General features: G+C 47.5%; 1 protein-coding gene across 1 annotated transcript in view; it reads left to right on the forward strand.

Moving 5' to 3' along the window:
• LOC147699077 (sodium/potassium-transporting ATPase subunit alpha-1-like) overlaps nucleotides 1-27,073 on the forward strand; it is a 3,282,495-nt gene that overhangs the window by 659,016 nt on the left and 2,596,406 nt on the right. Inside the window, exon 7 of the mRNA XM_086936300.1 lies at nucleotides 11,409-11,468. Coding sequence (XP_086792426.1) covers nucleotides 11,409-11,468 — 60 coding nt within the window. The remainder of the gene's footprint in view (nucleotides 1-11,408; nucleotides 11,469-27,073) is intronic.

Consider the following 27,073-nt stretch of genomic DNA (forward strand, 5'->3'; position numbering starts at 1 on the left):
CCAACACCACCTCGGGACCGGACATCGCCATCGCCATCCCCCAAGGATACAAGATCTCCAGGAAGGACCGCCCCATCCACCCAGGAGGAGGAATCGCCATCGTCCACAAATCCAGCCTCCGCCTGAGCACACTCCCTGACGAGTCCACAGAACTGATGGAACACCTTCACTTCAAGATACTGGCCAGCCCCACCGCCGCCCTCCGAGGAACCCTCATCTACCGACCCCCTGGACCCCGCGGACCCTTCGCCAACTCCATCACGGACATTATCTCCCCGCAGGCCATCGCATCCACCAACTACACCCTGTTGGGAGACCTCAACTTCCACCTCGACAATCAACTGGACCCCAACACCACATCCCTCCTGGACAACCTCCACAACATTGGACTCCACCAGATCGTGACCGAGCCCACGCACTCAGCAGGACACACCCTTGGCCCCCTCTTCACTACAGGAAACTCCATCACCTTCAGCCACACCACCAAACTCCCATGGACCGACCATCGTTGCGTCCACTTCACCTTCAGAACACCCACCATCCACAGACACCAGCACCTGCTTCCACAAAGAAACTGGACCAAAATCACCGATGACCAGCTCACCTCCTCACTCAACAACTCCACCCCAACCATCGCGGAAAACGACGACCCCAACACTGCAGCCCGAACCCTGCATAGATGGATCTCGGACAGCACCAACACCATAGCCCCCCTCAAGAAAAACAATACCCGTGCCAAGAAAGCCAGATGGTTTACCACCGAACTTCGAGAGTCCAGGCGCACATGCCGCCGCCTTGAAAAGGCCTGGAGAAACACCAAATCCACAGAAGCCCACAACAACTTCAGAGCCGCCACCAACGCCCACCATCAACTCATCAGAGAAACGAGGAAAAAAGCGATTGAAGACAGAATCTCCACCCACGCACACAACAGCAAGGAACTCTTCAGCATCATCAAAGAGTTCGCCCAACCCACCAGCGAGTCTACCGACATCCCTCCCTCACAAGACCTCTGCGAAAAACTCAGCATCTTTTTCCACCACAAAATCAAGAGCATCTACGACAACTTCGACGAAGACAACCAACACACTGAACCCTCACCAACCACCCCCGACACCCGGAAACCAGCGATTGATGACTGGACAGCCCTCACCACCGAAGACACACTGAAGACAATGAAGTCAATCCACTCAGGGGCCCCCATGGACCCCTGCCCCCACCACATCTTCAACAGAGCCGCCAACACCATCACACCCATGCTCCGCCAAACCATCAACCGCTCCCTGGCGACCGCCTCGTTCCCCGACAACTGGAAACACGCCGAGGTCAACCCCCTCCTAAAGAAACCCTCAGCCGACCCCACCGACCTCAAAAACTACAGACCCATCTCCCTGCTCCCGTTCCCAGCGAAAGTCATCGAGAAAGCCATCAACAGCCAACTCGCCACATTCATTGAAGAACACAACATCCTCGACTCCTCCCAATCCGGCTTCAGAAAAAAACACAGTACGGAAACCGCCCTCCTCGCCGCAAAAGACGACATCCGCACCTTACTGGACAAAGGAGAAACAGTAGCCCTCATCCTCCTCGACCTATCAGCGGCGTTCGACACAGTCTCCCACCGCACCCTAATACGCAGACTCTACGATGCAGGAATCCAGGACAAGGCCCTCGACTGGATCTGCTCCTTCCTCTCCGGCAGGACGCAGCGGGTCAGACTCCCCCCTTTCCTCTCGGACCCCACACCGATCACCTGCGGAGTCCCCCAGGGCTCCTCCCTCAGCCCGACGCTCTTCAACGTCTACATGGCTCCACTTGCCCCCATCGTCAGAACCTACGGACTCAACATCGTGTCATATGCAGACGACACCCAGCTCATCCTCTCCCTATCCAACGAGCCCAACACCGCCAGACGCAACTTTCGAGAAGGCATGGAAGCCGTCGCCAAATGGATGAAAAACAGCTGCCTTCAACTAAACACCAACAAAACAGAAGTACTCATCATGGGCCCAAACCCCGACGCCTGGAGCGACACCTGGTGGCCCACCGCCCTCGGAAACCCGCCAACCCCCACAGACCACGTACGCAACCTGGGAATCATCCTGGACTCCGAGCTCAAAATGGACCGCCAGATCAACTCTGTCTCATCTTCCTGCTTCCACACCCTCCGCCTCCTTCGTAAGACCTTCAAATGGATCCCCCTCGAACACCGAAAGACAGTCACTCACGCCCTGGTCACCAGCAGGCTCGACTACGGCAACGCACTCTACGCCGGAATAAACAAAAACCTCATCCGCAAGCTACAGAACATCCAGAACGCCGCTGCAAGACTGGTCCTCAACCTGCCAAAACACTGCCACATCTCCCAGCACCTGCGCACACTCCACTGGCTCCCCGTCGAGGCGAGAATCACCTTTAAGATGCTCACCCACGCACACAAGGCCCTCCACGGCACCGGACCAGCATACCTGAACACCCGACTCAAATTCCACGCACCCCAAAGGACCCTACGATCAGCCCAGCTTTCCTACGCCGTGGTCCCCCGCACCAGAAAGACCAGATCGGGAGGCCGCTCCTTCTCCTTCCTCGCGGCCAAAGCATGGAACGCCCTTCCGCTCCACCTCAGACAGACAACATCGCTCCCCATCTTCGCAAGAAACCTCAAAACCTGGCTCTTCGACAGACCCCCTCCTTGATGGAATGGAACCTGCACCCCCCCACCCCTAGCGCCTTGAGACCCTTACGGGTGAGTAGTCGCGCTTTAACAAACTCCTGATTGATTGATTGATTGAAACTCAAACAGATAATAGTGTTGTGAAGCCTGAAACTATGGATCACTCCAGTCAAACAGAGAGCGTTGAGGAGGAAGAGAAATCTCCCTCCCACCAGACTTTAGGAAAGGATCAGCCTCCTCAGGGAACTGATCTTTACCCCTTGTCAAGAAACTGCCCCAGAGGTAGTCAGGCCTAGCCTGGCAGAACCCCTGATGTCAGTGGACCCATCCAAGGTGGGACCCAGTCTGGAGCAGGTAACCTGCCCCTCTCTATCCTGCCTCAGTCAGCCCGGGCTGTAGAGGTCAGGGAGGCCAGTGGTGGACCCCAAAGGTCCCCCTGTCCAAAAGAACCCCCCAATCAGCAGATTAAGGGAACCAAAGCTAGCTGTCCTAGCCAGGTGAAAATAAAACAAACTCATGAGGGATCCCCCTTAAACTTAGTTAGGGACCTCCCACAGATGGACACTGTTGGGCACAGCCAAACCTGGGACCTAAGGGCCCCAAACCTGACCTGTCCCTCCAGTAAGTGTGGTACTGAAAATTCTGGACCTGTGTCATAAACATCGCTGCACCATGACGATTTTGGTATCAGCGAACCGGTAATGACCTAAGCATCATACATAAGCATTTGCGTCACGATCGAGTGACAGAATCACCCTGAAAACAACATTTCCGTTCCGAACCCTTGGGTTCCATTTTGTGAACGGCATCCATTTTGTGATTGCCCTCACATAGCCAAATGGCTGAAAGACAAAACCTGGTCCGAAGGACACGTACACCTAAGCTGACTCCTCTGTGACCTGGGCAAGCTGACTCCACTGCCCGAAGCCGAACCTGTTCGGCCACGTCCTTCCCCAGTGGCCGAGCAAGATTAGTATCAAGGCACAACATATCATAAACCTTTCATTGTACACAAACCATGCCTAATCTTACACACACCTGTCCCTGTTTCTTGTTTTATGACTCGTTTTACGAGGAGGAGGTGCCCGATTTTATTGGGGGTCCGTCGATATCTGATGAGAATACTGGGTCTTGCCGGGTAATCAATTACGGGCTGGTCGAACTCAGATATGTGCTTGTCATCATGACTCTGCTTTTCCTTTGTAGCGAAAATATTTGTATGGTCAAACTGTAAAATACGGAATTGGTGCCCGAAGCTTATTATTTTGTATAAAAGACGAAGGCTGGCTTTGTAAGTTTGAGCAGTCTCCTGAGAACCTAAACGCTGTTGTACTTCTAGGATACCTGTTACTGGTTGCAGCCAATAAATACGATCTTTGACTTCACCTAGAAGACTCGGTGTTTCTGTGGTTCGAAACAGGAAGGACTCGGAGTTTTCAGGTGTTCTCCCTGGCACCGCCGGGTCCATAAAAACCTGGTACTCCATAAGCCAAACAGAGGGACCCAGCCTCCAGCTTTAGGTAGCCAGAGGTTTACCCTGAGCGCACACTGCAACTCAGTCCTGGAATGAAAGGCATATATGGTGGACAGTGATTGGAGGAAGTTGAGCCCAACATTAGTAGAGCCTCACTTCAGTACTCCATCCCAGCACCAGCCTTTTACTTTGCCAAAACACACCACAGGTAGAGATTCCCTATGGTGGAGACCTTCAGATACCCTTAGGGCAGAGGTCTTCAAACTTTTGGATGCCGAGACCCCCCTGTCAACATTTTAAGGTGTAAGGACCCCCTCCAGACAAAAAATTCTAAACCTGTAAGCAGGGCTACTGGAATTATGAGGCAGGTGAGGACCAGAGTACACGACAGGCTTGACTAAATTGTGTGGGAAGAAAATGTAAATAATGTTATGTGATGCTGCGTATATTTTGGGATAGCATTGCGTAGTTATTTTGACATTGTTTACACACATAACAGTGAGGAAAGATTTCACCCCATAAGTACCAGTTTATAACCAAAATACTGCAATTAACATCAGAAAGATGTCTAGTCAACCTCTTTGAAGGGCCTCCCACTCCGCAGGAATACGTGCTGCCACATTAGCTCACATGGCCCTGGCCGGGAGAAGCAGGGGTCCCTTAAAACCCTGGCGGTTTAGTGTAGAGTTAAACAGTTTACCCATGCCGCTTTCCTCTCACCCTCTCCCTTCCATCCCTCTCTTCTCTCCCACCCCCGGATCCCTCTCTCACTTTGAAGGCCATTTTCTTCACCCCTTTTTACAACTTCTGAACTCTCCCCATTCAACCTCTCACTTCACCTTTAATCACCTCTTGCCATTCTGCCTTTTCACTGCCCTCATCTCCAACAGTCCCCCGCATTTATCTCCTGGTCTCTCTGGCCCCATCACCTCCTGTGTCCCTCAGCGCTTCTCATTCACATCAAGTCTCTCCATTCAAAAGTTTGTCTATTTGTATCTTACACCTCTCCAGTCCCCATTCATCTTTCACATCTCCCCTTTGTTCTTCCACACCTTCTTGAACCAACATCCCTCTCCCCTGTAACCTTAGCACCAGTGCCTAATTTGAGCAGGTGGTTTCCGGTGAGCTGCACTGTCACCTAATTGGGCACACTGGCACTGACCGTCTTCCACATGGTGACTCTGTCTGTGTAATTTAGAGGTGATCAGAACAGCTGTTTATTAATTAAATATACATTAAAAACGATGAATTCCTGACACCCATGCCATTCTTATAGCTTTTTGGGCTTGAAATAATCTGAAGAGTCACACTTGTACAAGTGTTATGGTTGGGAGTTGCATAGGTATTTTCATTGGCCGCGCAGGCAAGGCAATGGGTGGGTGGTTGAAGTTGCAGTGGCCTAGTATATTGCCTAGTATATTGCTCCCAAATTTTGAAAAACTCCAACATTACCATTATAATCAAAATGTCGTTTTTTATATATGTTTAGTTTGTAAACTAAAGAAATGATTTCATAATGTGTGTATTTGTTTGAGGTATACTTATTTCTGTCTTTTTGTATAGTTTTTTGAGGTAATTGAATGAAATTACAAGTAAATGTAAATGTAAATGTGCTGGACTTGTAAAGCGCACAGCTGCCCGTAAGCGTCCCGGCGCTTGCTTAGGGAACCCATCCTGGTATTCCCCTGTGAGAAACCACGGCAGGGTGTCCACAAGGTGAAAGCCAGGCATCCCGCCGCGAAGGGCCGTAGTGGAGATTAAGCAAGCTATTGCCCAGAGTCGCAGAGTGTGACCCCGTGAGTTGAGTAGGCACCAGAGCGAGAATTGTCGAGTCCGTGGAATTTTGAGCCCGAGACCCGCCAAGGTGGGGAATCGAACCCTGGTCCACGGTCGATCTCAGCTTCCGGGTCTGCCGCCTCTAACCACTGAGCCACGCTTCACCACAAGTACAAATTCACATTTTGTTAATCACTTACGTGAAATTGCACTTGTGAATTTGGATATTTGTGGACCCATTTAAATCTCTCATGCGGAAATACTTTTGGGAATCAGGTCTCCAATTTTCAGGGAATGTTTCTAACAGAGAAAGATAAAAATCTGATCATCCGTTATTTTTGTTTAACTGGCTGCTGTTGTTCTCGTTGGAGTTGTTTTTCGTACTTCATGCTGGCTGTGACCATGAGCATTGTAACGTACAAGACTGATCTGTAATCCATTTGTACAGTAGAAAGGTGATGTGATAGTCTTACTGCAGGTCGGTGCTGAGTTTGCAACAAGACTAGAATAAAGTAATTTTCAGGAGTGTTGCTTCCATTGGTGCAGCAGGTGCAGTACCAACAGAGTCCAGAGCCCTGAGGGGCCCATTGAACCCTGACAGATGGTGTAGGTTGCTATCTAACAGAAATCTGACAGGTCATTTTCCTTGCATGAACCGGGGCTCATAGCATCCTTGCTACGATACCAGTTTTTTGGTACAGGTTTCGTAAAGATGTAGCAGATGCTGGCCTCTGATGGGTCACCAATGCTTAATAAAAATAAAAGAGGCTTCAATTACAATCAACAGATCCGCGGTTTCATAGAGGACACACTCGTTTAAATGCCTCGGGTTGGCAGTTTGCCATTTAAAGCGCTGAAGTACAGAACCTTAACAGGCTCTTATTAATGCACTGTGACCTAAGATGTAATGGTGAAAGAAAATGTAAAATTACAAATGTGAATGACTACCTTCATAAGTTTTCTCTGCTTTCGCCTATGCATGTTTGTACTGCTGCATTCGCTGTGAAAGTCGTTTATATGAGGTTGAAATTACATCATGTAACACGGCGCTTCAGGTCTTAGTAGTGTTGGTTGCTCGGATGCTGCCCCAAAAAGCCTGCAATTTATTTCTTCAAATCCAGATTCCCACGATTTGCAAATAAGAAATAGACGGCGTTCCCTGGGGACTTCCCCGTCACAAATGATCGCACTGGCCACACTTTTTATATAGGCTTTTTAAAAATGGTATGGATGTGGAGAAAATCCCAGCTGACTTTATTTTAACTCTGATGATATTTATAAAGCTTTTTTTTGGACAGCAGAATTCCTCTTCCATTTTCGACATGCCTAATGCCACCGCAAAAAGATTCTGAAGGAACCATTTCTGACTAGTGGGAACAATGGAATCTTCTCAGGTTCAGCGGAAGCTTCATGCTGTTCACTGCACACATGGTCCTTGAACGTTCATGCAAATGATCTTTAAAGAGCTGTGAAAAACGTGGGCGTGCCGGAGATAAAACTCCCGAAACTGCCCAGCCGAGCCCCCAGGAGCGCGAGCTGCACTGCAGCAGCCCGGGCTGAGACACAGGAAGGGGGAGGAGGGAAGCTGAAGCCCTGTAGGCCAGGGCAGAAGTCTGACTGTGAAGGGGCGACCCCTTCACATCACTCCACGGCCCCCCTGGGGGTCGCTCCCCACAGTTTGAAGACCCCTACCTTACGGTGAGGGATTGCTTAGTGGACCATGAGATAGGGGGTAACCATGCCAGTGCTGTTACTTCCTTATATGGCCACTTAGGCAATAGAGGCTTACCTGGACAAGGATAGCCTTATCTCCTTTCGTTTTGGGGGGGGGGGGGGGTTATGTAGGAAGGTGGATATCTGACTATGGTTGCCCCCAACTTTTTGCCTAGTGTTTTGCTAGTTCTCGACATAGTTGGCCTGGGATCCTGCTATCCAGGACACCCAGCTTCCTGCTCTCTTTGTTAAAATGGACTCCATGTACCTTAGGTACATATCTAATTGGTATTGGGTCACTCTTGTAAGTCCTTGTACAGTGTACCATAGGTACCCAGGGCATAAGTGCACCCAAGGCCTACCAGGGGCTGCAGCATGTATTATGCCACCCCTGACTGGCCATCCAAAACTGACACAACTGGCTGGTAACCCAGCTGGGGCAAGGTGGTGTAATCACCCTTTGCTTTAGATATAGTATACCTATATCTAACCCTAAAATGGACACATATACTCCTATAAGTCACTCCTATGGCAGGCCTTAACAATCCTGGAGGCAGAGTGCATGGAATTATGTGAGATGGTGCATGTCTGCAGCTTTTGGAACCAAGTCCTTCAGCTGTTTTCATGATAACGCTATACCATATACTCTTAAGTGCATTATAATCCTCGCGGTCATTGCTAACTTTGGCATAGCATTATCAAAACATGTCGAGTAAGGTGTCATACAAATTGGAATACTACCCCCTCGCCAGTTCTGGCAATGGTGGTAGAATTCCACCCTTTTAGAGGGACACGACATGTATGAAACTGTGAACCCCGGTTAAAGGTAACTCGACCCTCATCATCACAAAATGGATGCTGCCACCACAGACACAAGTCTGACCTCCTGTTGCTGGGAGTCCTTCCAGCGAGGGAGGTCTGGACAAAGGGTTTCCTGCCTTGGAAGGTGCTAGAACCACCCCAGACAGGATTTTGTGTATTAGGTAGGACAGGCTGAAAGGAATGAGACATGCCTGGAGCACACAAGGTGTCCCTGTGCATACCCCGGTTCAAACCAGTTGCTGAGGCACTCCAGCCCCAGCTCTGGCGCGAAACCGGACAAAGAATAGGGGGTGTAACCACCCCCCCTTCCTGGTCCCACCCATAGGAGGGACCTAGTCATAGTACAGCCCCCTTTAGGAGAATAAAGGTATGAGCTTGTCCCATTCCAGATTAGATTAATCCTGATTTGATCTACAAGAAGAAACTCTGGACTTCGATGCTCTGCTTCACAGAAGACTGAAGAAATCTCCCTTGTGGCCAAGGAGTGACCACCCCGCAGCAGCAGGCACCATCAAGTGTCCTAGCGGTTCACTTTGTCGTCCTTCCTGCCGGAACCAGACTTCAGAGCCCGACGAGATCCGGACTTCCAGACCTCTCCGACCTCTACCTACATCTGCAGCACAGCTGAGATCCGTGGGTGTGACGAGACACGTGGGACCGGCCATCTTGAAGAAACTGCACTTCGCTTCCAGCACAACTTCAGAGGCATCCTCGAGAAAGTGCTTTGGGGATTGAGAAGCCCCAGCCCCGAGCAGCTCCTGCACAGAAGATCAGCCCTCCAGCATCCACAAGATTTGCGTGGGGCCCTCTTGCTTGATTGCTGCTCGACGCGTTGTCTGGTCACTTGCCGGCTGGCTAGTGACCTCCTAGACGACAACCCACGACATCTACACCGCTGGTCTGGTTGCTCCAGACTGGCCCTTGCTTCCCTGCAAAGGAGAAGCACCCCGGACCCTCCTGGTCCGCACAAGACGTCTTTTCCACTCACCGCATGGGTTGCCTTTGCCAAGGCCTGTTGACGTCGAATCCGGAACCAACACCGCTGACAACGAGAGCCTGCGTGGGACAGCTCGTGCCTCCATCCTGGTCGTCGAAGACAGCTCCTGGTCCACGTGGCTGCAGAGTCAACTGTCCACTCTTCACCTGATCGCGACGACAGCATCTGGTTCCTTCCTGGTTCCACTCCAGTCACTGGCTAGTGACTGTGAACATTGTCCCCTCTGCTTTCAGGTCTCCATCTTTCTCGATCCACCCTTGGATCCCTCCGGACATCATCTTCCTGGTCGCCTGCAGCATCTTTCTTCAAGGCTCCATAGACTTCGACGTGGAAACCCAACACACTTTCACACCTATGCACCCGCAGCCCGTGGGTGAGGTAACGAGAGCATTTCGGTGCTCAATGGTAGATTGACTCTCCTAGTGTCCAGGTATCCTGTTGTTTTAGTCGTAACCTGTCAGAACTGTCCGTACTCACCTTTTTCGTAATTTGTACTGTCCATTGACTTTGTCCCGCATCTCGCGTGTGAGTTCACACTCTGCACACGCGTCCCGTGGGCCTCCTGCTCCTTACCTAAGGTTAGGGTAGTGTAGTCCCAGTGATCCTACAGCCTCTGGACAGCTCCATTCCTTCTATTGATTTCCTTATACCATTTACTTAGTATATGGTTTGTGGTGCCCCTAGAGCACCATTGTAATTCGTGCAACTTAACATATTTTCGTAAGAGTCTTGTCATGTGCTTAGCCCTCTGATCTCATAAAGAGTTCAAAGGTGTTTTGTTAGTAATAAATATCTTGTTTATTTTCATAACAACCTGTGTGGTGTCCTTTCATTTGGTACCAAGGGGTTATATGTGGTAAAACAGCTGGCTTCACATGCCAAAAGAGTTTAGCCTAAGACTGCTTTGACCATGCTACCATTAGGATAGCTGGTCTATAAGGTTGACTTACAACCAATCACCATAAGGATTGTTTGGACTGATACAAGGTGATCACTAGAACTAGTGAGCATCATATATCAGGCCAACTTCTCACATGACTTATATATCTTTATTTAGTCAAATGTAAAAAGTTTTACATGCAATAATGGCAGTTTTGAAGCCTAGAATGGTGTTTTTCAGGCTGCATATGTATATGTATATGCATATTATCTATATTTATGGGTATTTATATATATATATATATAAATATATATATATATATATAAGTGAAGATATATGCATATTGTTGGGTATTGCTCCGGGATCCCGCACGTGGGCGGGACTATTCAGTGCGTATGACTATGATGAGTATACCCCTGGAAGAGAACTAGGATTACAGGTAAGTAACTAATCCTTACCTAGTATTGGTATCTTTCATAGATTCACATGCGACCCACCCTCCTCCCCGGAGAGGCTTCCCTTATCACTTACTGTCAATTAAGCTCGAATCTCTGTGGAGTGTTCTAAAGGGTGCTAGAGTGATTGGCTGTGTTTCGGATTAGATTCTTTTCTACAAAAGGACAAAGGTGGGCTAATTTAGTGATTGTGCAGTGCAATATATCCAATTGTATTATGTTTTATTACTTTTATGTATATATATTCTATTTGTACTGTGAGACTCCTACCTCGATGCCAGGGATGATTCAAGCATGTAAATCTATGAAAGATAGCAATACTGGATAACTGAAGTTACATGTAAGTGACTTGTTTTCTTGAGTGTGGTTTAGATACCATTTGGAGAGCAGGGGTCGCCCCTGTTTACAGGTACCCCAGTCTTGAACTGTAAGGCAGCCCTTCATGTGCCCAGCAATTCTGCCTCATGTTGAAGCATTTGCAATGAGGAGGCAGCAGAACACAGCAAAGGGCACCTCCATATCCTGTTGGCCTAAATTTCAGGTTCAATGTACATTTTTCACCTACATTCTGCAGAGTCTCTTTCCCTAACCTGTTCCTGTCTCTTTCTTGCCTCTAGGATGAACACAAGTTGTCCGTGGATGAGCTTCATCAAACAGTTGGACCAGACCTGATACGTGTGAGTAGAAATATATTTTACAGAATACAGTTCACCTAGGATTGGGTGGTACAATTCACACCCTTGTTAACTGGAGGTTGCAAGAACTTAGCTGGCGCACTAGTTAATCTGTGCTATGCACGCTGTGTTGTCGCACTGCCAATGGTCAACTCTGACTGCTCCTTCAGAGATATTTTCTTACAGTTCAATAGGGAACAAGACTTTACTCATCCCAGATCACACTGCATCCATATACTCAGGGGTTGGGATGTCCATTTCAGATCTGTTGGGCATGTTGCATTTTGCCAGATAGACAGAGAGATAAAAGCGGCCTGTAATGCCAATTGGAAACAATGGCATTGCTTTGATACATCTCAAATTAGATTAGAATTAAACAGTCTGCCTAAGTGAAGCAGGCATGATTTACTCCTTCTTTGTAAAGAGGAGAAATAGGTAGTTGTAGTCCCTATGAGGGAAATATACCTCACAATCAATATTAATCTGTTTTGTACACCTTACCACAATTTGAGTGTAAATAATGTTATCACTGAAATTTGTTCCGGGTGCTAAAGTATTCTAATACACCTACTATCCAAAGGTGTTGTTAGCACATTAAGAATTAATATGCATCCAAATGAACCAAAAACAAAATCCGGGTAGCAGCAACACGCGTTGCCGTGGGTGCAGACTTCTGTCAGGTCGCAAACTTAGGAAGATCTTACCTCCTGTTTTCAACATTGGCTCCACGGTTTTGCTTAATGTTTATTGCAATGGATGATACTTTTGGTCCTTAGAACATTACCGGAAGTGGGTTGGCCCATTTGATATTTAAGAAGGGGTCGTTATCACAGCAGGCCATACATTTCACAGCAGGCCATACGTTCCAACAGGGAAGTCCACACTCCTTACCGTCACTCGCGCTGTTCCGCAGAGTGAGTCAGACTCTAGTATTCGGCTTGGGACTCATCATTATATGTTGGCCTACGAAACACTCTTACTGGATTACTTCACGTTTTTATTCCCATAGTGCCTTGAAAAAGTTTAAAAGTAGACGAAACACGTGTCAGCTAAATCGGGTGCTGGGAACTGTTTGAGAAATATTATAAAGAGTTAATGACAGATGACGTCTTTTGGACTGGTTCCATGTTCAGTACACCTGTAGTCTCATTAGATTGGTTCATGTGAAATCCTGCCAAGGACTGTATCAGGAATTAGACATTTTCACTATTTATCCAAGACTGTTTTTTGATGGATATATTTATTAATGGGTGTGCTGTAACAGCTTTTGTTTTTGGTTCATGATTTACTCCTTCTGCTCTCTCCAGCTGCCATCCCATCTCCCTTGCTCTCTACTTCTATAAAACCAATGAATGACTCATCCTTAACTGACTTCCTTCCTGCATAAATACCAGTAACCTATGCTAATCCCTGCCATCAGGCTTCATGAGAAGGAACTCGATAAGATGTCTTTCACTATGTGACAGTATCCTTGACAACAGACCACCACAGCCACCTGCCCTCTCCTGAAGCCATCAGTGACGACCTGACATTGGACTCTACTGGATCTCCTCATACCCGTCTGAAAGCTACTCATGAGTGGCCTGATGCTCCTCAGACTCTTGACCTATCCCATAGGGGTTCTTGCCATGATCTCTTCCTCTGCTCTCGGTCCATTCTCAGTGCGGTTTAGCCTTCTCTTTTGGCTTTTACCTTCTTTTCCTGACCTCACCCAAAGCTCCTCCCCTTCCTTGCATACTTACCCCACACTCACTTAGTGAGCTATATCTGATAGAGACATCTAGCTCCATTTTCCTTAACTTTTGAATTCTCCCCATGCATCAGACTGAATCCAGATATTTTTCAGCAGTACATCTGCGCGCTTGGGGATTGCGTTGTACGGCTCCGTAATTACGTCAACTCCGACTATGACGTCAGTGGAGCCATATAAGTCCCCTCCGGCGCGCGGATTTCAGTCAATTCTTTTGCGGATCCGGAAAAGTGGTTCCTCGGGCCATTTTTATGTTTGGTCTACTTCGACACCTTTTTGCGCCAGGGAACAGTGTGCCTATGCCTATGCCTTTGGTTTTAAGTCGTGAGAGACCTGTGCTCGACAGATGTCGGCTATGGATCCCCATCCCATCTGCATGGGGTGTGTAGGAGAGCACCACAACTCCAAGGAGTGCGACGCCTGTAAAAGGCTTAAGTCTAAGGCCTTGCGGGAAAAATGAATTAATCTTTTGACGGAGCAGCTCTCCCGGTCGGAGTCCATGCTGTGTTGGTCTCCTTCCCACTCTGTGGTTCCTGCCTGGGGCCAGTCCAGGAGCCATTCCTCTGAGCATTGTTCACCGAAGTTGCGAAAATTCTATCATAAGGGATCGAAGTTGCGGAGGCCTTCGGCTTCGCCGAGTCACAACGTAGTCTCTGCAGGTTCCTCCAATTCTTTAAAGGAGGATGTCACACATGAGTCAACTCTATGCCTCCCTCCTTATCCTGGAGTCAGGGCGACTATGACCCAGATGCAGCTATAGCATCATGCTCTGCATGCCATTTTTGGGGGCCAGAGCGCTTTTGAGCCCCAAGGAGGTAGGGGATACTCCTACTGGAAGCACTCCAGCAGGTTCAACCTCGGCACTGGTTGAAGACGTCGACTCTGTGCCTGGGGTCATCTTGGCATCGGTGTGCAGCTTCCAGTTGTGACGCCGGCGTCGTCGGATGAGGTTGCTCATGGTGCTTGACAATATGACTTTACTCCGACATTGATCGGTGCCGGAGACTTCGCTCATATTCACTGTGATTCCTGTGTCTTCTCCTTTGCATCCAAGGACAAAACTGGCTCTGTTGCTATTTCTTCATCAAGGTGGCTCAGGTAACGCCAGTGACGTTGACCGCTTGGTTGGTCTTGTTCCGCCTCTTGTGTGAGGTTCTTGGGCAGCATTGGGTGAGGATGGCAGTCTAGAAACCCTCTCCTAATTTTGATCTGCTTTCTCCGCCACAAATGGCAATCGTGCTGTGTTATTAAGAAAGCAGCTTCCTTTGGTGACTTTGTCATCTGAGCCCTTCACCAGGGTGTGGCAGGTGTTTAACCCTTACTGACCTGTGGAGAGTCTCTGTATTATATTCTTCTGGGAACTTGGGCAAGGCAAGTGACCGGAGTCTTTGTTGATCATGCCATTTCCGATCGTCCTGCTCCGGACGACCCTGTCTGTCTTTCTCGGCACCCTAGTGCTAAGGGGTTCGTGGTACAAGCTGCTATGGCTTCGCTGAATCCATATGTTTCTCCTTTACTTCCACCAGGTAGAGAATCTTGGTGGTTGGATCTATGTGGCCGGAATACCTTTGCTTCAGCTAGTTCGGCCTTGAGATCATTAACCATGAATTGTATCTTAGGGAGGGCTTCATAGGCTTTATGGGACTCTGTCTCTCTGTCACCCATCTACTTCCTTCCCTTCCAAAAGGGTTCAGGGCTACACTCTTTCAGCTTACGCAAGATGACTTTGAGATGGCAAAGCTTAATATTAAGTTGGCAGTGGACACCCCCGAATCTATTGAGAGAGCCATGGCTCAGTCTGTTGGTCTTCGCAGACAAACTTGGTTGAGGGAGTCAAAATTCGCTGATAATGTTTGGGAGAGTTTGAAAGATATGACTGTAGGAGAGTAGGGTCTGCAATCCTATGGTCACCCCAGATTTTTGCTTTTTGCTTCACTGGTTTACGACTTTCCCTGGCTGTGGGCCTGCTAATCAGACCCACAGCCTAGCTGTTCTCTCTCTAAATTGACATCCATGTACTTTAGGTGCATTTACAAATTGGTATTGGGTCACTCTTGTAAATCCTTGTACAGTGTACCATAGGTACCCAGGGCATAAGTGCACCCAAGGCCTACCAGGGGCTGCAGCATGTATTGTGCCACCCCTGGCTGGCCATCTAAACAGACACAACTGGCTGGTAACACAGCTGGGGCAAGGTGGTATAATCACCCTTTGCTTTAGATATAGTATACCTATATCTAACCCTAAAATGGACACATATCCTCCTATAAGTCACTCCTATGGCAGGCCTTAACAATCCTGGAGGCAGAGTGCTTGGAATTATGTGAGATGGTGCTCTAGCATGAGCTGAGCCTGTCTGCAGCTTTAAGTCCTTTAGCTGTTTCCATGATAACACTATACCATATACTCTTAAGTGCATTATAATCCTCGCGGTTATTGCTAACTTTGGCATAGCATTATCAAAACATGTCGAGTAAGGTGTCATACGAATTGGAATACCACCCCCTCACCAGTTCTGGCGACGGGGGTAGCATTCCACCCTTTTAGAGGGACACGCCATGTATGTAACTGTGAACCCCGGTTAAAGGTAACTCGAGCCTCAGCATCACAAAATGGATGCTGCCACAACAGACACAAGTCTGACCTCCCTCGCTGGGAGTCCTTCCAGCGAGGGAGGCCTGGACGAAGGGTTTCCTGCCTTGGGAGGTGCTAGCACCACCCCAGACAGGATTTTGTGTATTGGGTAGGACAGGCCTGAAAGAAATGAGACATGCCTGGGGAACACAAGGTGTCCCTGTGCATACACCGGTTCAAACCAGTTGCTGGGGTACTCCAGCCCCAGCTATGGCGGGAAACCGGACAAAGGATAGGGGGTGTAACCACCCCCCTTCCTGGTCCCACCCATAGGAGGGACCTAGTCACAGTACAGCCTCCTTTAGGAGAATAAAGGTAGGAGCTGGTCCCGTTCCAAATTAGATTAATCCTGATTTGAAACTACAAGAAGAAACTCTGGACTTCGACGTTCGCTCCACAGAAGACTGAAGAAATCTCCATTGTGTCCAAGGAGTGACCACCCTGCACAAGCAGGCACCATCAAGCGTCCTAGCGGTTCACTTTGTCGTCCTTCCTGGTGGAACCAGACTTCAGAGCCCGACGAGACCCGGACTTTCAGACCTTTCCGACCTCAACTCACATCTGCAATACAGCTGAGATCCGTGGGTGCGACGAGACACGTGGGACAGGCCATCTTTGAAGAACGGCACTTCGCTTCCAGCACGACCTCTGAGGCACGCTCGAGAAAGTGCTTTGGGGATTGAGAAGCCCCAGCCCCGCGCAGATCCTGCACCAAAGACCAGTCCTCCAGCATCCACGAGATCTGCGTGGGGCCCTTTTGCTTGATTGCTGCTTGACGCGTTGTCTGGTAACTTGCTGGCTGGCTAGTGGCCTCCTAGACGACGATCCTTGAAATCTACACCGCTGGTCTGGTTGCTCCAGACTGGCCCTCCCTTTCCTGCAAAGAAGAAGCACCCCGGACCCTCCTGGTCCGCACCAGACGCCTTTTCCACTCACCACGTGGGTTGCCTTTGCCAAGGCCTGTTAACGCCGAATCCGGAAACAACACCGCCGACAGCGAGAGCCTGCGTGGGATAGCTCGTGCCTCCATCCTGGTCGTCGAAGACACTTCCTGATCCACTTGGCAGCAGAGTCAAGCGTCCACTCTTCAACTGATCGCGACAACAGCATCTGTTTCCTTCCTGGTTCCACTCCAGTCACTGGCTAGTGACTGTGAACATTGTCCCCTCTGCTTTCAGGTCTTCATCTTCCTTGATCCACCCTTGGATCACACCAGACAGCTTCCTCCTGGTCGCCTGCAGCATCTTTTCCTCAAGGCTCCATTTACTTCAACGCGGAAACCCGACACACTTTGACACCTATGCACCCGCAGCTCGTGTGAGGTTCCGTGACGATTTGAACCCGTGTTTTCAATATTGTCGGAAATACATAATTTTGGTATCAGTGAACCGCAAATGATCCATTTAGCATATCCTGTTGTTTTCGCTGTGCTACGAGCAAGAGTACTCCTGTTACAAACACATTTCCGATCTACCCATGGCATCCATCTTAGATCATGGCAGCCATTTTGTATTTCTTGCCCTCACATAGACAATGGACACGCAATGACCTCTGATTTCTCCATTTCGATTAAGGACACGTAGGCTTAGCCGGAGATTCACCTCTCTAGTGACACGTGCACCTTAGAACAGAACACGCTGTGGCTGCATGACTCGACAAAGGCTGCCTCCTCTGCCTGAGGCCAGCCCTGCTATACTGGTTCTCGTGCCCGTTGGCCTGATCATGATTAGGCGGCCGAAGCTGGTAGCCTTGCCCATTTACGACCCACAAACATCTCTTATCCTGCTTTTCTATCTTCCGCACCTGGCTCCGCTCCTTTCTTTCTGAATCTTTATTAGGGGGAGGTAACGAAATTTACGATGAGGCGGTCCGGCTCTTGAATGTAATGTTGACAAGGGATTGTGATGGACTAGTGGGAACCCCTCTTCGTAAAGTTTGGCATTAGATATTATCGACGATTCTTGTGCAACGCCAAATATTTATTGTTTAGGACACAAAGGTTTTGGGAATGTACCAACATGTGAAGAATTCGCCTGAAGGCCAATATTTCGTATATAAGGAGCAACCCTCTTTGTACAAATCGAACAGGCTCCTAGATTCTGCCCGTGTGTAGTTTCTGTGACTTCTGTGTCCCTGCAGTAATAAACCTTTGGTCTTTGACGCCACCATCGAGAAGCCCGTGTTTCTGTTTATTTGTGCACCGAGACAGGTAGAACTCCGGGGTCTTTGGGTGTTGTCCCCTGACACCTCTGGACGGAACCAAAAAGTCCAGAACTCCAATTGGCGCCCAACGTTGGGCGACGTCATTCGGTACCGGTCCAAAAGCCTGAAGAGTTTGAGAAGCTTCGTGTGAAGATTCCTGAGGGAGGCGCCCCACTTCATCGATCCCGGCATATCGCAAAAGTGGCCCGAAGTTCTCTTCCACGAGGGTTCCCGTTCAAGACGGCTGCAGTGGTCCGTTGCCTTGACCGTCGCCCTGTCTTGGACCCGAGGTGCAGTCCTTAGTACGGCGAGACAAGACGGGTTTTTCCTTGGTGACGTCTTCAGTGCCTCAGTTAAGTATTTAGTGGTTGCTAGTTGGTTACTTCGTGAGGGTTGTTAAAATCCTTTTGGTTCTTGGTTTGGTTTGGTTTCGTAAGATTATCACTGGTTGTTCTGGTTACGATAATCTATTGGTTTAGTTTGGGTATCGATACATCAGTTCGCTTTTGGTAGGCCTAAGTTCTTGGTTCGAGTGCACATATCTGTTTGTGTTTTGTTCGTTCTGTGTTCCGGATTGCAAAATGGTAAGTCGGAAAAATTGTATGTTGTCGTGTTTTGGTTGCAACAGTGATTCACGGTTGGAGGACTCATGTCTGGTTCCTCCGATTGGGACTCCTTTATATGATCTTTATTGTAAGTTTGGTGTGGGTCCTATATCTTATAATGAGGTGTGGGTCCGCTATACAGAAAAGGACGGTGTCCTTAGTTGGCCACTGCATGGTAGTTTTGAACCCGAAATCCTTGACAATTTAGAAGCGAAATTGTTTAAGAAGAAAGCCGATTCTTTCCGTTATTGGCGAAAAGAATCTAAACAGAGAGAAATTAAAAGGTTAAAGAAAGAACAGAAAGAGCAAGAGTTGACTTTAGAACAGGCTGCTAAGCAGTTGCAAGTCAACGAATCTGAGAAGGCCATAGAGGTGGCTATTAGAGAGCGTAATTTAGCGATCGACAAGTGCTATCCTGCCTTGCCATCGAGTACAACTAAGATAGTAGAGGACCCCGAAAACGATCCTCTGTTGTCTTACTTGTTACAGTCACCCCCACCGTATGCACAGGGTGCTACGGCTCCGCCTGCACCGAATGTTCAATTGCCGGTTGCTGGACAACCTGGTGTTCCTGCTCCTGTCCCTCAGAATCAAGCTCCTGTACCTCCTGTGGTCAATGTGAATGTTCCTTCGGCACCCCCTCTTCCTGGGTTGCCGGCTTCTTTGCCTATACCTGTATCGCTTACACCTACTGTTTCACAAGCTACCTTATCTGATACTCCTACTGTTCCTGGTCTATTTGTTCCTACTACTACTGTGTTCTCTACATCTGCTAGTATTATGACTCCGCTTTCTGTTAGTCGAAGAATCACTGATTCTGTCACTAATATTCTGTCTCCCTTTTATAACACTTTGATTAAAACTCCTGCCTCTGAGTCTGTACAGAGACGTAGCCAGCTTCCAAGTACTGAGGAACGAGGAATCTTAGATTCCACGGCTCTCAGATGGATTTCGAAGAGTAGGAGATATAGTACGAGAGATGTACTAGATACATTTATGCAGTGGAATGAACCAACGCAACGATATGCGTTTGACGAGATGTGCTCTCTTTTACGTGAGGAACTAGAAGAAGATGACTCTGAATCGAATTTAGAAGACTTAATTAAAGTTCAGAAAGAGTTTGCTGCAGGAATGATAGTAGGTCTAAATATAAAAGAGGCGATGGAACTGATTTTAAGTTATAGGAATGATCCATCTCTTCGCTCACCGAGAGATTTAGAGAGACAGAGTACGAAGCAGAATCGCCAATATCCAATGAGGGAGGTTCCTCCAATTTGGCGCGATGCTGTGCAAGCTGATGCGGTCCGTGGTATTGCAGCCGCTCCGGCGCAATTCCAGAGAGTGTGGATACACATTCCGTGGAAGCGAGCCGAAGTGTTAGCAGTGAAGCAGGCCTTGCCAGATCCGCGTAAGAATCCTGCTGGTTACTATAAGGAGTTAGCACAGACAGTTGAGGCTTGTGTTATGAATCTAGCGGACATCGACATGTTATTTGGGAATGTAGTTCCGCAACCAATTTGGGCTAAGATACGTAAAGAGAATCATCCAGTTGCCCTAGGTGGTGATTGGGCAGCTATCATAGCGGCGGATGGTCAGCAAATAGGTGGATCCAAACCCGAACCTCTAATTGCTAATCTTCCAGGTAGAATAATTGACTTAATGAAGACTCTGATGCCAGCACTGCGCGTTAACTGGGACAAGTTGTCCGCATGCAGGCAGAAGAAAGACGAAAGTGTCTCCGACTTTTTCACGAGGTTTGAAGAGACTTTTGTAGATCACAGTGGTCAGGATATGAGCACAGAAGGAGGACAGAGATTGTTTGTCGATAAATTTGTACACAATTTGCTACCAGAGCTCTGCAACAAATTGAAAGATTCCGAGAGTGCGTGGGCTGTCTCTACAACTGCGCAAATACTTGCAACTGCACAGTATTATGAAAATAGGGATAAAGAGGAGAAAGAGTAATCAGATAAGAAAACGAAAGACTTAAAGACTAAAGTTCTTTTGCAACAGGCATATCCGCCTCGCATAAATCAGACTAATACGCAGCAAGGGTCATATCAAAGGACATATTATAGTTCACCGAGGCCTCAATATCAGTGGAACCAGTGTGCATACTGTAAGAAAGAGGGTCATTATAAGAATGACTGTCCAATCTTAGCGCAAAATAATGCTGCAGCAGCTCAGAGAGGTCGTGGTGGTTCTATGCAAAATTCTAGAGGTCGAGGACGAGGTGCTATACCTCCACAGACGAATGATCGCCCTTCTAATCACTTTGATCAGCGAAATGGACAGTCTGCCCAACAAAATAGATCTCAACAGTATCATGTTGAGGATTATTGTGAAGTGGATGAGGGATTTCAGCAGACTGAATACTAGGACAGCCATGGACAAAGAGAGGGAGTAGTATCAGTTCCAGTGGATCAGAGTGGGCCTTATGTCGCAGTAGCAACATCAGGTGTAGTCGAACCGTTTCTGTTGGATACTGGTGCCGCAAAAAGTTCTATCATTCATGCGAAACTCCCTGGCGCACCTTTGTCCGGCTTAACAAATGTTTCTGTAGGTTTTTCAGGCGCCCCTGTTTACAATCCCGTATCTGGTCCTTTGTCTATTTCTATTGGACCGTGTCAATTGAAAGCACCCCTGATTTTGACGACAGGTTTTAATGAAAATCTGCTTGGTTTAGACTTGTTAAAACGGCTATATGCGACATTGTACTGTTCTCCGTCAGGAGTACAGCTTACATTGGGTAAAAGAATCATCTCTCCGATGTACTTGTCAATGGATGCACTCCCATTAGAGCTGCGTTCACTCCCTGATACTCTTTGGGCGACTGGTCCTAACGATGTAGGCCTCCTGGAAATACCACCATATGTAGTAACTTTGAAAGCAAATGTCAAATTTCCACGAATTCCTCAATACAAAATTTCTAGTGAAGGTGAACGTGCACTTTTACTGATTGTACAAGATTTGATTAAGAAAGGTGTGGTTGAAGAAACTAGAGGAAATGTCTGCAACAGTCCTGTATTACCAATTTTGAAACGTACTGATCATTCAAAACCTCCAGTTTATAGGTTTGTTATAGATCTCAGAGAGGTTAATAAGATTGTGGTTCCGCAGTTTCCTGTGGTTCCAGACATTACTGCCTTGTTAACGTTGATTCCTGCTACAGCCACATGGTTTTCAGTTATCGACTTGAAGAATGCCTTTTTCAGCATTCCGATAGCCGAAGAAAGCAGAGATATTTTCTGCTTCTCTTTAGGAGGTCGAAGTTTCAGGTTTAAACGCGCTCCACAAGGCTATTGTGAGAGTCCGTCCATTTACAGTCAGGCATTAAAAAGTCAGTTAGATTCCTTTGTACTTCCTTCTTGTTCTGCCTTAGTACAGTATGTAGACGATCTTCTGGTGGCTGCCGATGACAAGGAAACTTGCAAAGCAGCTACAATTTCGTTATTGCATCATTTGTCTAATTTGAATCATAAGGTGTCACCTTCGAAAATGCAATACTGCTGCCAAGAAGTGACCTACCTAGGTCATCTCTTGTCAAAGGAGGGAAGGAAGTTGACCCCAGAGAGAATAAAAGCAATTACGCAGATGAGTGTTCCCCGCACACAGAGAGAAGTACGTGCCTTTTTAGGTATTACCTCGTACTGTAGGCAGTGGATCCCAAATTTTTCTCTTTTAGCAAAACCATTGGTAGCTTTGACTGGGAAAGGTGTTCCGAGTCAGATGCCATGGTCTGCTGAATGTCAGGAGAGTTTTTCGGAGTTACGAAAAGCATTATGTTCAGCTCCTGTATTGGGTACACCCGATTACAGTAAGCCATTCACGCTCTATGTTCACGAAAGAGAAGGTTGCGCGTTGAGTGTTCTGACACAGAGATTTGGTGATAAACAACGCCCTTGTGCGTATTTTTCATCAACATTAGATCCGGTAGCTAGAGCGTTACCTAGTTGTTTGAGAGCTACAGCGGCAGCTGCGGCTTCCATTCGACAATCTGCTGGTTTGGTGATGAACAACATGCTAGTGGTCATGGTTCCTCATGCTGTGGATACACTCATGAATCGAACTAAAACGCAACATCTTACCAGCGCTAGATTATCAGGTTATGAGCTGACATTGCTAGCTAGTCATATTCAAATCAAAAGATGCAATGTATTGAATCCAGCAACATTGTTGCCGACTAATCAAGAGTTGAGTGATTCCGAGCCCCATGATTGTTTCAGAACCGAGGAAGAGACAAAAGGACGAATTGATTTAAAAGACACTCCGTTGTCAGATCCAGATGGCACGTTGTATGTTGATGGGTCATGTTTTAAATTGGAGAATGGTGATGTGACTGCTGCTTATGCAGTAACGACTTTGAGGACGATTGTGGAGACTGCAAGAGTGAGTCAGAATTCTGCCCAAGCTGCAGAGTTAATCGCTCTAACAAGAGCGTGTGTTTTAGCTAAGGGAAAGAGAGTGAATGTGTTCACAGATAGTCAGTACGCGTTTGGTGTGGCCCATAGTTTTGGCCGTTTGTGGAAAGAAAGAGGTTTCATTACGTCCCATGGGACTAAGATTCAACATGGTCAGCTAGTTAACGACTTGTTGGAATCTCTAACCTTGCCGACTGAAGTTGCGATTGTGAAATGCAGTGCTCATAAAGCAATCACGGATGATGTTGGTCTGGGGAATGCTTTTGCCGATGAGACCGCTAAACAGACAGCTAGAAATATGATGAGTAGAATGTATGTTGCAACGTCTGCAAGATGGATTTCCGAGTCTGGAATGTGTGAGGATACAGTGGAAAGTGTGAAAGAAATTCAGAAAGAAGCGACTGAGGAGGAAAAGCTTGCATGGAAAGAGAGTACGGGTAAATTGGACTCGAATGGATGTTGGATTGATTTGTCGGAACAACAGCGTTGGATGTTGCCTGATGCGTACGTGCTTGCAGTGGTGACGATGGCACATGGAACAGCACACATTAGTTCTAAAGGGATCTGTAAGATGTTAGCTCCAGTTTGGAAGAATGATGGGATTAGTAAGTGTGCTGAGAGAGTGGTGAAAAATTGTATGGTATGCCTGATGCATAATCCTGGCAAGGGAGTCCCAACACCTGCTGGTCACTTCGCTCCTCCTTCCTGCCCCTTTGAAGTAATTCAGTTAGATTTCATACACATGGATCGTTGTAATAACCTAAAATACGTCCTGGTGGTAGTTTGTGCTTTTTCCAGATGGATTGAAGCATATCCACTGAAGGACAATACTGCCTTATCAACTGCTAAAATTCTTCTCAAAGAATACTTCCCTAGGTACGGAATGCCACGGATTGTATGGTCAGATAACGGAAGTGAGTTTGTAGGGAAAGTTATGCAGAGTGTGTGTGCCGGTTTAGGAATAAAGCAAAAGTTCCACAGTGCAAACCATCCCCAGTCTGCTGGTTTAGTTGAGGGTTACAACGGCACCCTCAAACTAAAACTCGCTAAAATACAGGCATCTACGGGTTTACCCTGGCCAGATGCACTACCCTTGGCTTTATTATCAACGAGAGCGACTGTACATTCTAGAGTAGGGCTTAGTCCCTACGAGATAGTTTTCGGTCGTCCCGCTAACGTTTGGGGAGTGCCTAGGCCAAAGGAATTTTGTTCTCTGGAATATCCAATGTTGATTGACTACCTTTACGACTTGACTGCTAAATTGAGCCTTATTCACCAACAGGTTTTCGATGCATTGCCAAAGCCACCGGAGAGTCCAGGTCATCAGCTGAAACCAGGTGACCACGTTGTGGTGCGGAACTTCGCCAGGACGAAGAACCTTCAGCCCAGATTTATCGGCCCCTATCAAGTACTGCTAGCGACGAGAACTGCTGTTCGTGTGGCCGGACGCAAGCACTGGATACATACGACGCACGTCAAACGTGTGCCTCTGCCACTTCCTTATGACAACTGGGTTAAGAAGGGAATTGGTGCCTCTGAGTTTGAACAGACACCCAGGTTCATCCCTTTCAGCGATGCCGAATTGATAACTGACACATCGAACCCTGACTCTCCTCCTGAAACTACTTCTTTGAACTCTGAACATTTGTCCTCTGCATCAGAAGAAACTCTGCCATCTGTGAACTTGAACATTGCAACATCTACTAATAAAACACTGTTTCCAGATCAAACAGTTCCTGCAAAACTAAGATACAATTTACGGTCTCGTAATATGGACAAATAAAGCAGGAAACTGCCTATTGTGATATTTGAATTTTGAACTTTTGCCCTCAGCCAGGAAGTTTGCTATTGTTTTATTATTTTTAAATTGCCTTGCCGTCTGGGTAGCCGTAGGGTCGTGGCTGTGTGCCTAGTTGAATCTGCGGGGTCAGACACAAGGTCGATCTTTCTGTTAGTTCTGGGAACTCCCAGGGCTGATAGAGGCATTTTCATCTACGTACACATCATCAGTGGTCGCGAGCGGATTGTAGAAGATGGAGCTTCCTGCGCTGCAACGAGAAAATGTGATCTATGTTCGCAGAAACAGACTTTACAGAATTCTCCACAGCAAATGTTTTCTGATGCAATGTGCTATTACATTTTTAATTGTTTTGATAACGTTGGTGGGTGGAATCGTCTTTGGTGTAAATTTGATTTTTATGCCAGTAACTACAGTACCTCCCCTTGATCCTGCTACTTCTACCGTTTCTTCTATGCACTCTTTTCACCCGTTTCCTGAACATGAGCAAGCTCGACGCTCAGAATTCATCAATAACACGTTCGTACAACTCTTGCACCAACACCAACTGGTAGTTAACACTACAGACTGCTGGGTGTGTGGCTTGATACCCCACACTATGGATAAAGGCATTCCCTATCTGGTGTTGCCTTTTAGCTATAATGGATCATTTCAGGCCCTTCAGACCATTTTTGCTTATGCCCTTGAAACCTATCCTCCGCGTCCACCACGTTCCACTAAATATAACTCTGCCAACCAAGCGTTAGTCCAGGGAATTATTGACATGATCAAGGATGTCAATAATACTCCATCTTACCCTAGAGATGAATTACGAGTATATTTGAGTTGGAATTCTTCAGAGTATCGCCTTAGTTTGGGAGAAAGCAAGCGTAAAAGCTCAACTCCAATCTGGGTCGTGCCTCACCGAGGTCAGGTCTGTTTGCAAGGAAATGGGAGAAATCCGAGAGCTCAGCTAGGGAGGAGTGAGTGCGTTGAGACTTACGTGTTTCCGTCTAACTCTTCCCCTGCTTTTCTTACTGCTAGGGGTACCTACTTCATCTGTCAAGACAGAGCGTACACATGGTTGCCTGCTGACTTTTCAGGTTCATGCTATATTGCTCGATTGTTGCCTCCGACATACACTGCTTCATCTGATTATCACAAGACCAGAGTAGCAAGAGGTGTCTTCAGCAAGGAAGATACCGCTGGTCAGGAAGCTGGAGACTTCTTCAAAGGTTTCCTTCCGTTCTGGGGGCCTATGGCCAATAGTAGAAACATACGTCAGCTAACACGGGTAGTTGAATCTACTATTACCGAAACTGCTGGTGCCCTTAGCAACTTGACAGCTGAGCTTCAGGCTGATAGACTCATGACGTTGCAGAACCGTATGGTTCTAGACGTAATACTTGCAGATCGAGGTGGGGTATGCAGAATGATCCAATCGAGCTGCTGTGTTTTTATTCCCAATAATGCTCCAACTGTCTATGAGGCGATCTCTAAGCTACACAAGATTTCCGACTCTATACACGTAGACAAGGGAAACTGGTCCTTCATGGAGTGGTTTTGGACTCTGATATCAGCGTGGGGATGGAAGGTTTTGATGGTCATTGGTGTCATCTTAGTAGTCCTGTTCTCGTGTTGCCTGATTATCCAGTGTGGTCCAGCTCTGTGTAGTCTTTGTGCTGCAACCTGTTTTAGAAAACCACCTGCGTTTGGAGAAAAGGCTCGAGAAAGGATGATGATACAACAGCATGTCACTGACCTGATGAGCATAGAACTAGATTCTGACATAGACTGAGTAATTGCCTATGTAAGGGCAAAAGGAGGGTCTGAGGTTCCGTGACGATTTGAACCCGTGTTTTCAATATTGTCGGAAATACATAATTTTGGTATCAGTGAACCGCAAATGATCCATTTAGCATATCCTGGTGTTTTCGCTGTGCTACGAGCAAGAGTACTCCTGTTACAAACACATTTCCGATCTACCCATGGCATCCATCTTAGATCATGGCAGCCATTTTGTATTTCTTGCCCTCACATAGACAATGGACACGCAATGACCTCTGATTTCTCCATTTCGATTAAGGACACGTAGGCTTAGCCGGAGATTCACCTCTCTAGTGACACGTGCACCTTAGAACAGAACACGCTGTGGCTGCATGACTCGACAAAGGCTGCCTCCTCTGCCTGAGGCCAGCCCTGCTATACGGGTTCTCGTG

The sequence above is a fragment of the Lissotriton vulgaris genome, chromosome 8 (assembly GCF_964263255.1).
Source record: "Lissotriton vulgaris chromosome 8, aLisVul1.2, whole genome shotgun sequence".
Taxonomy (NCBI): Eukaryota; Metazoa; Chordata; class Amphibia; order Caudata; family Salamandridae; genus Lissotriton; species Lissotriton vulgaris.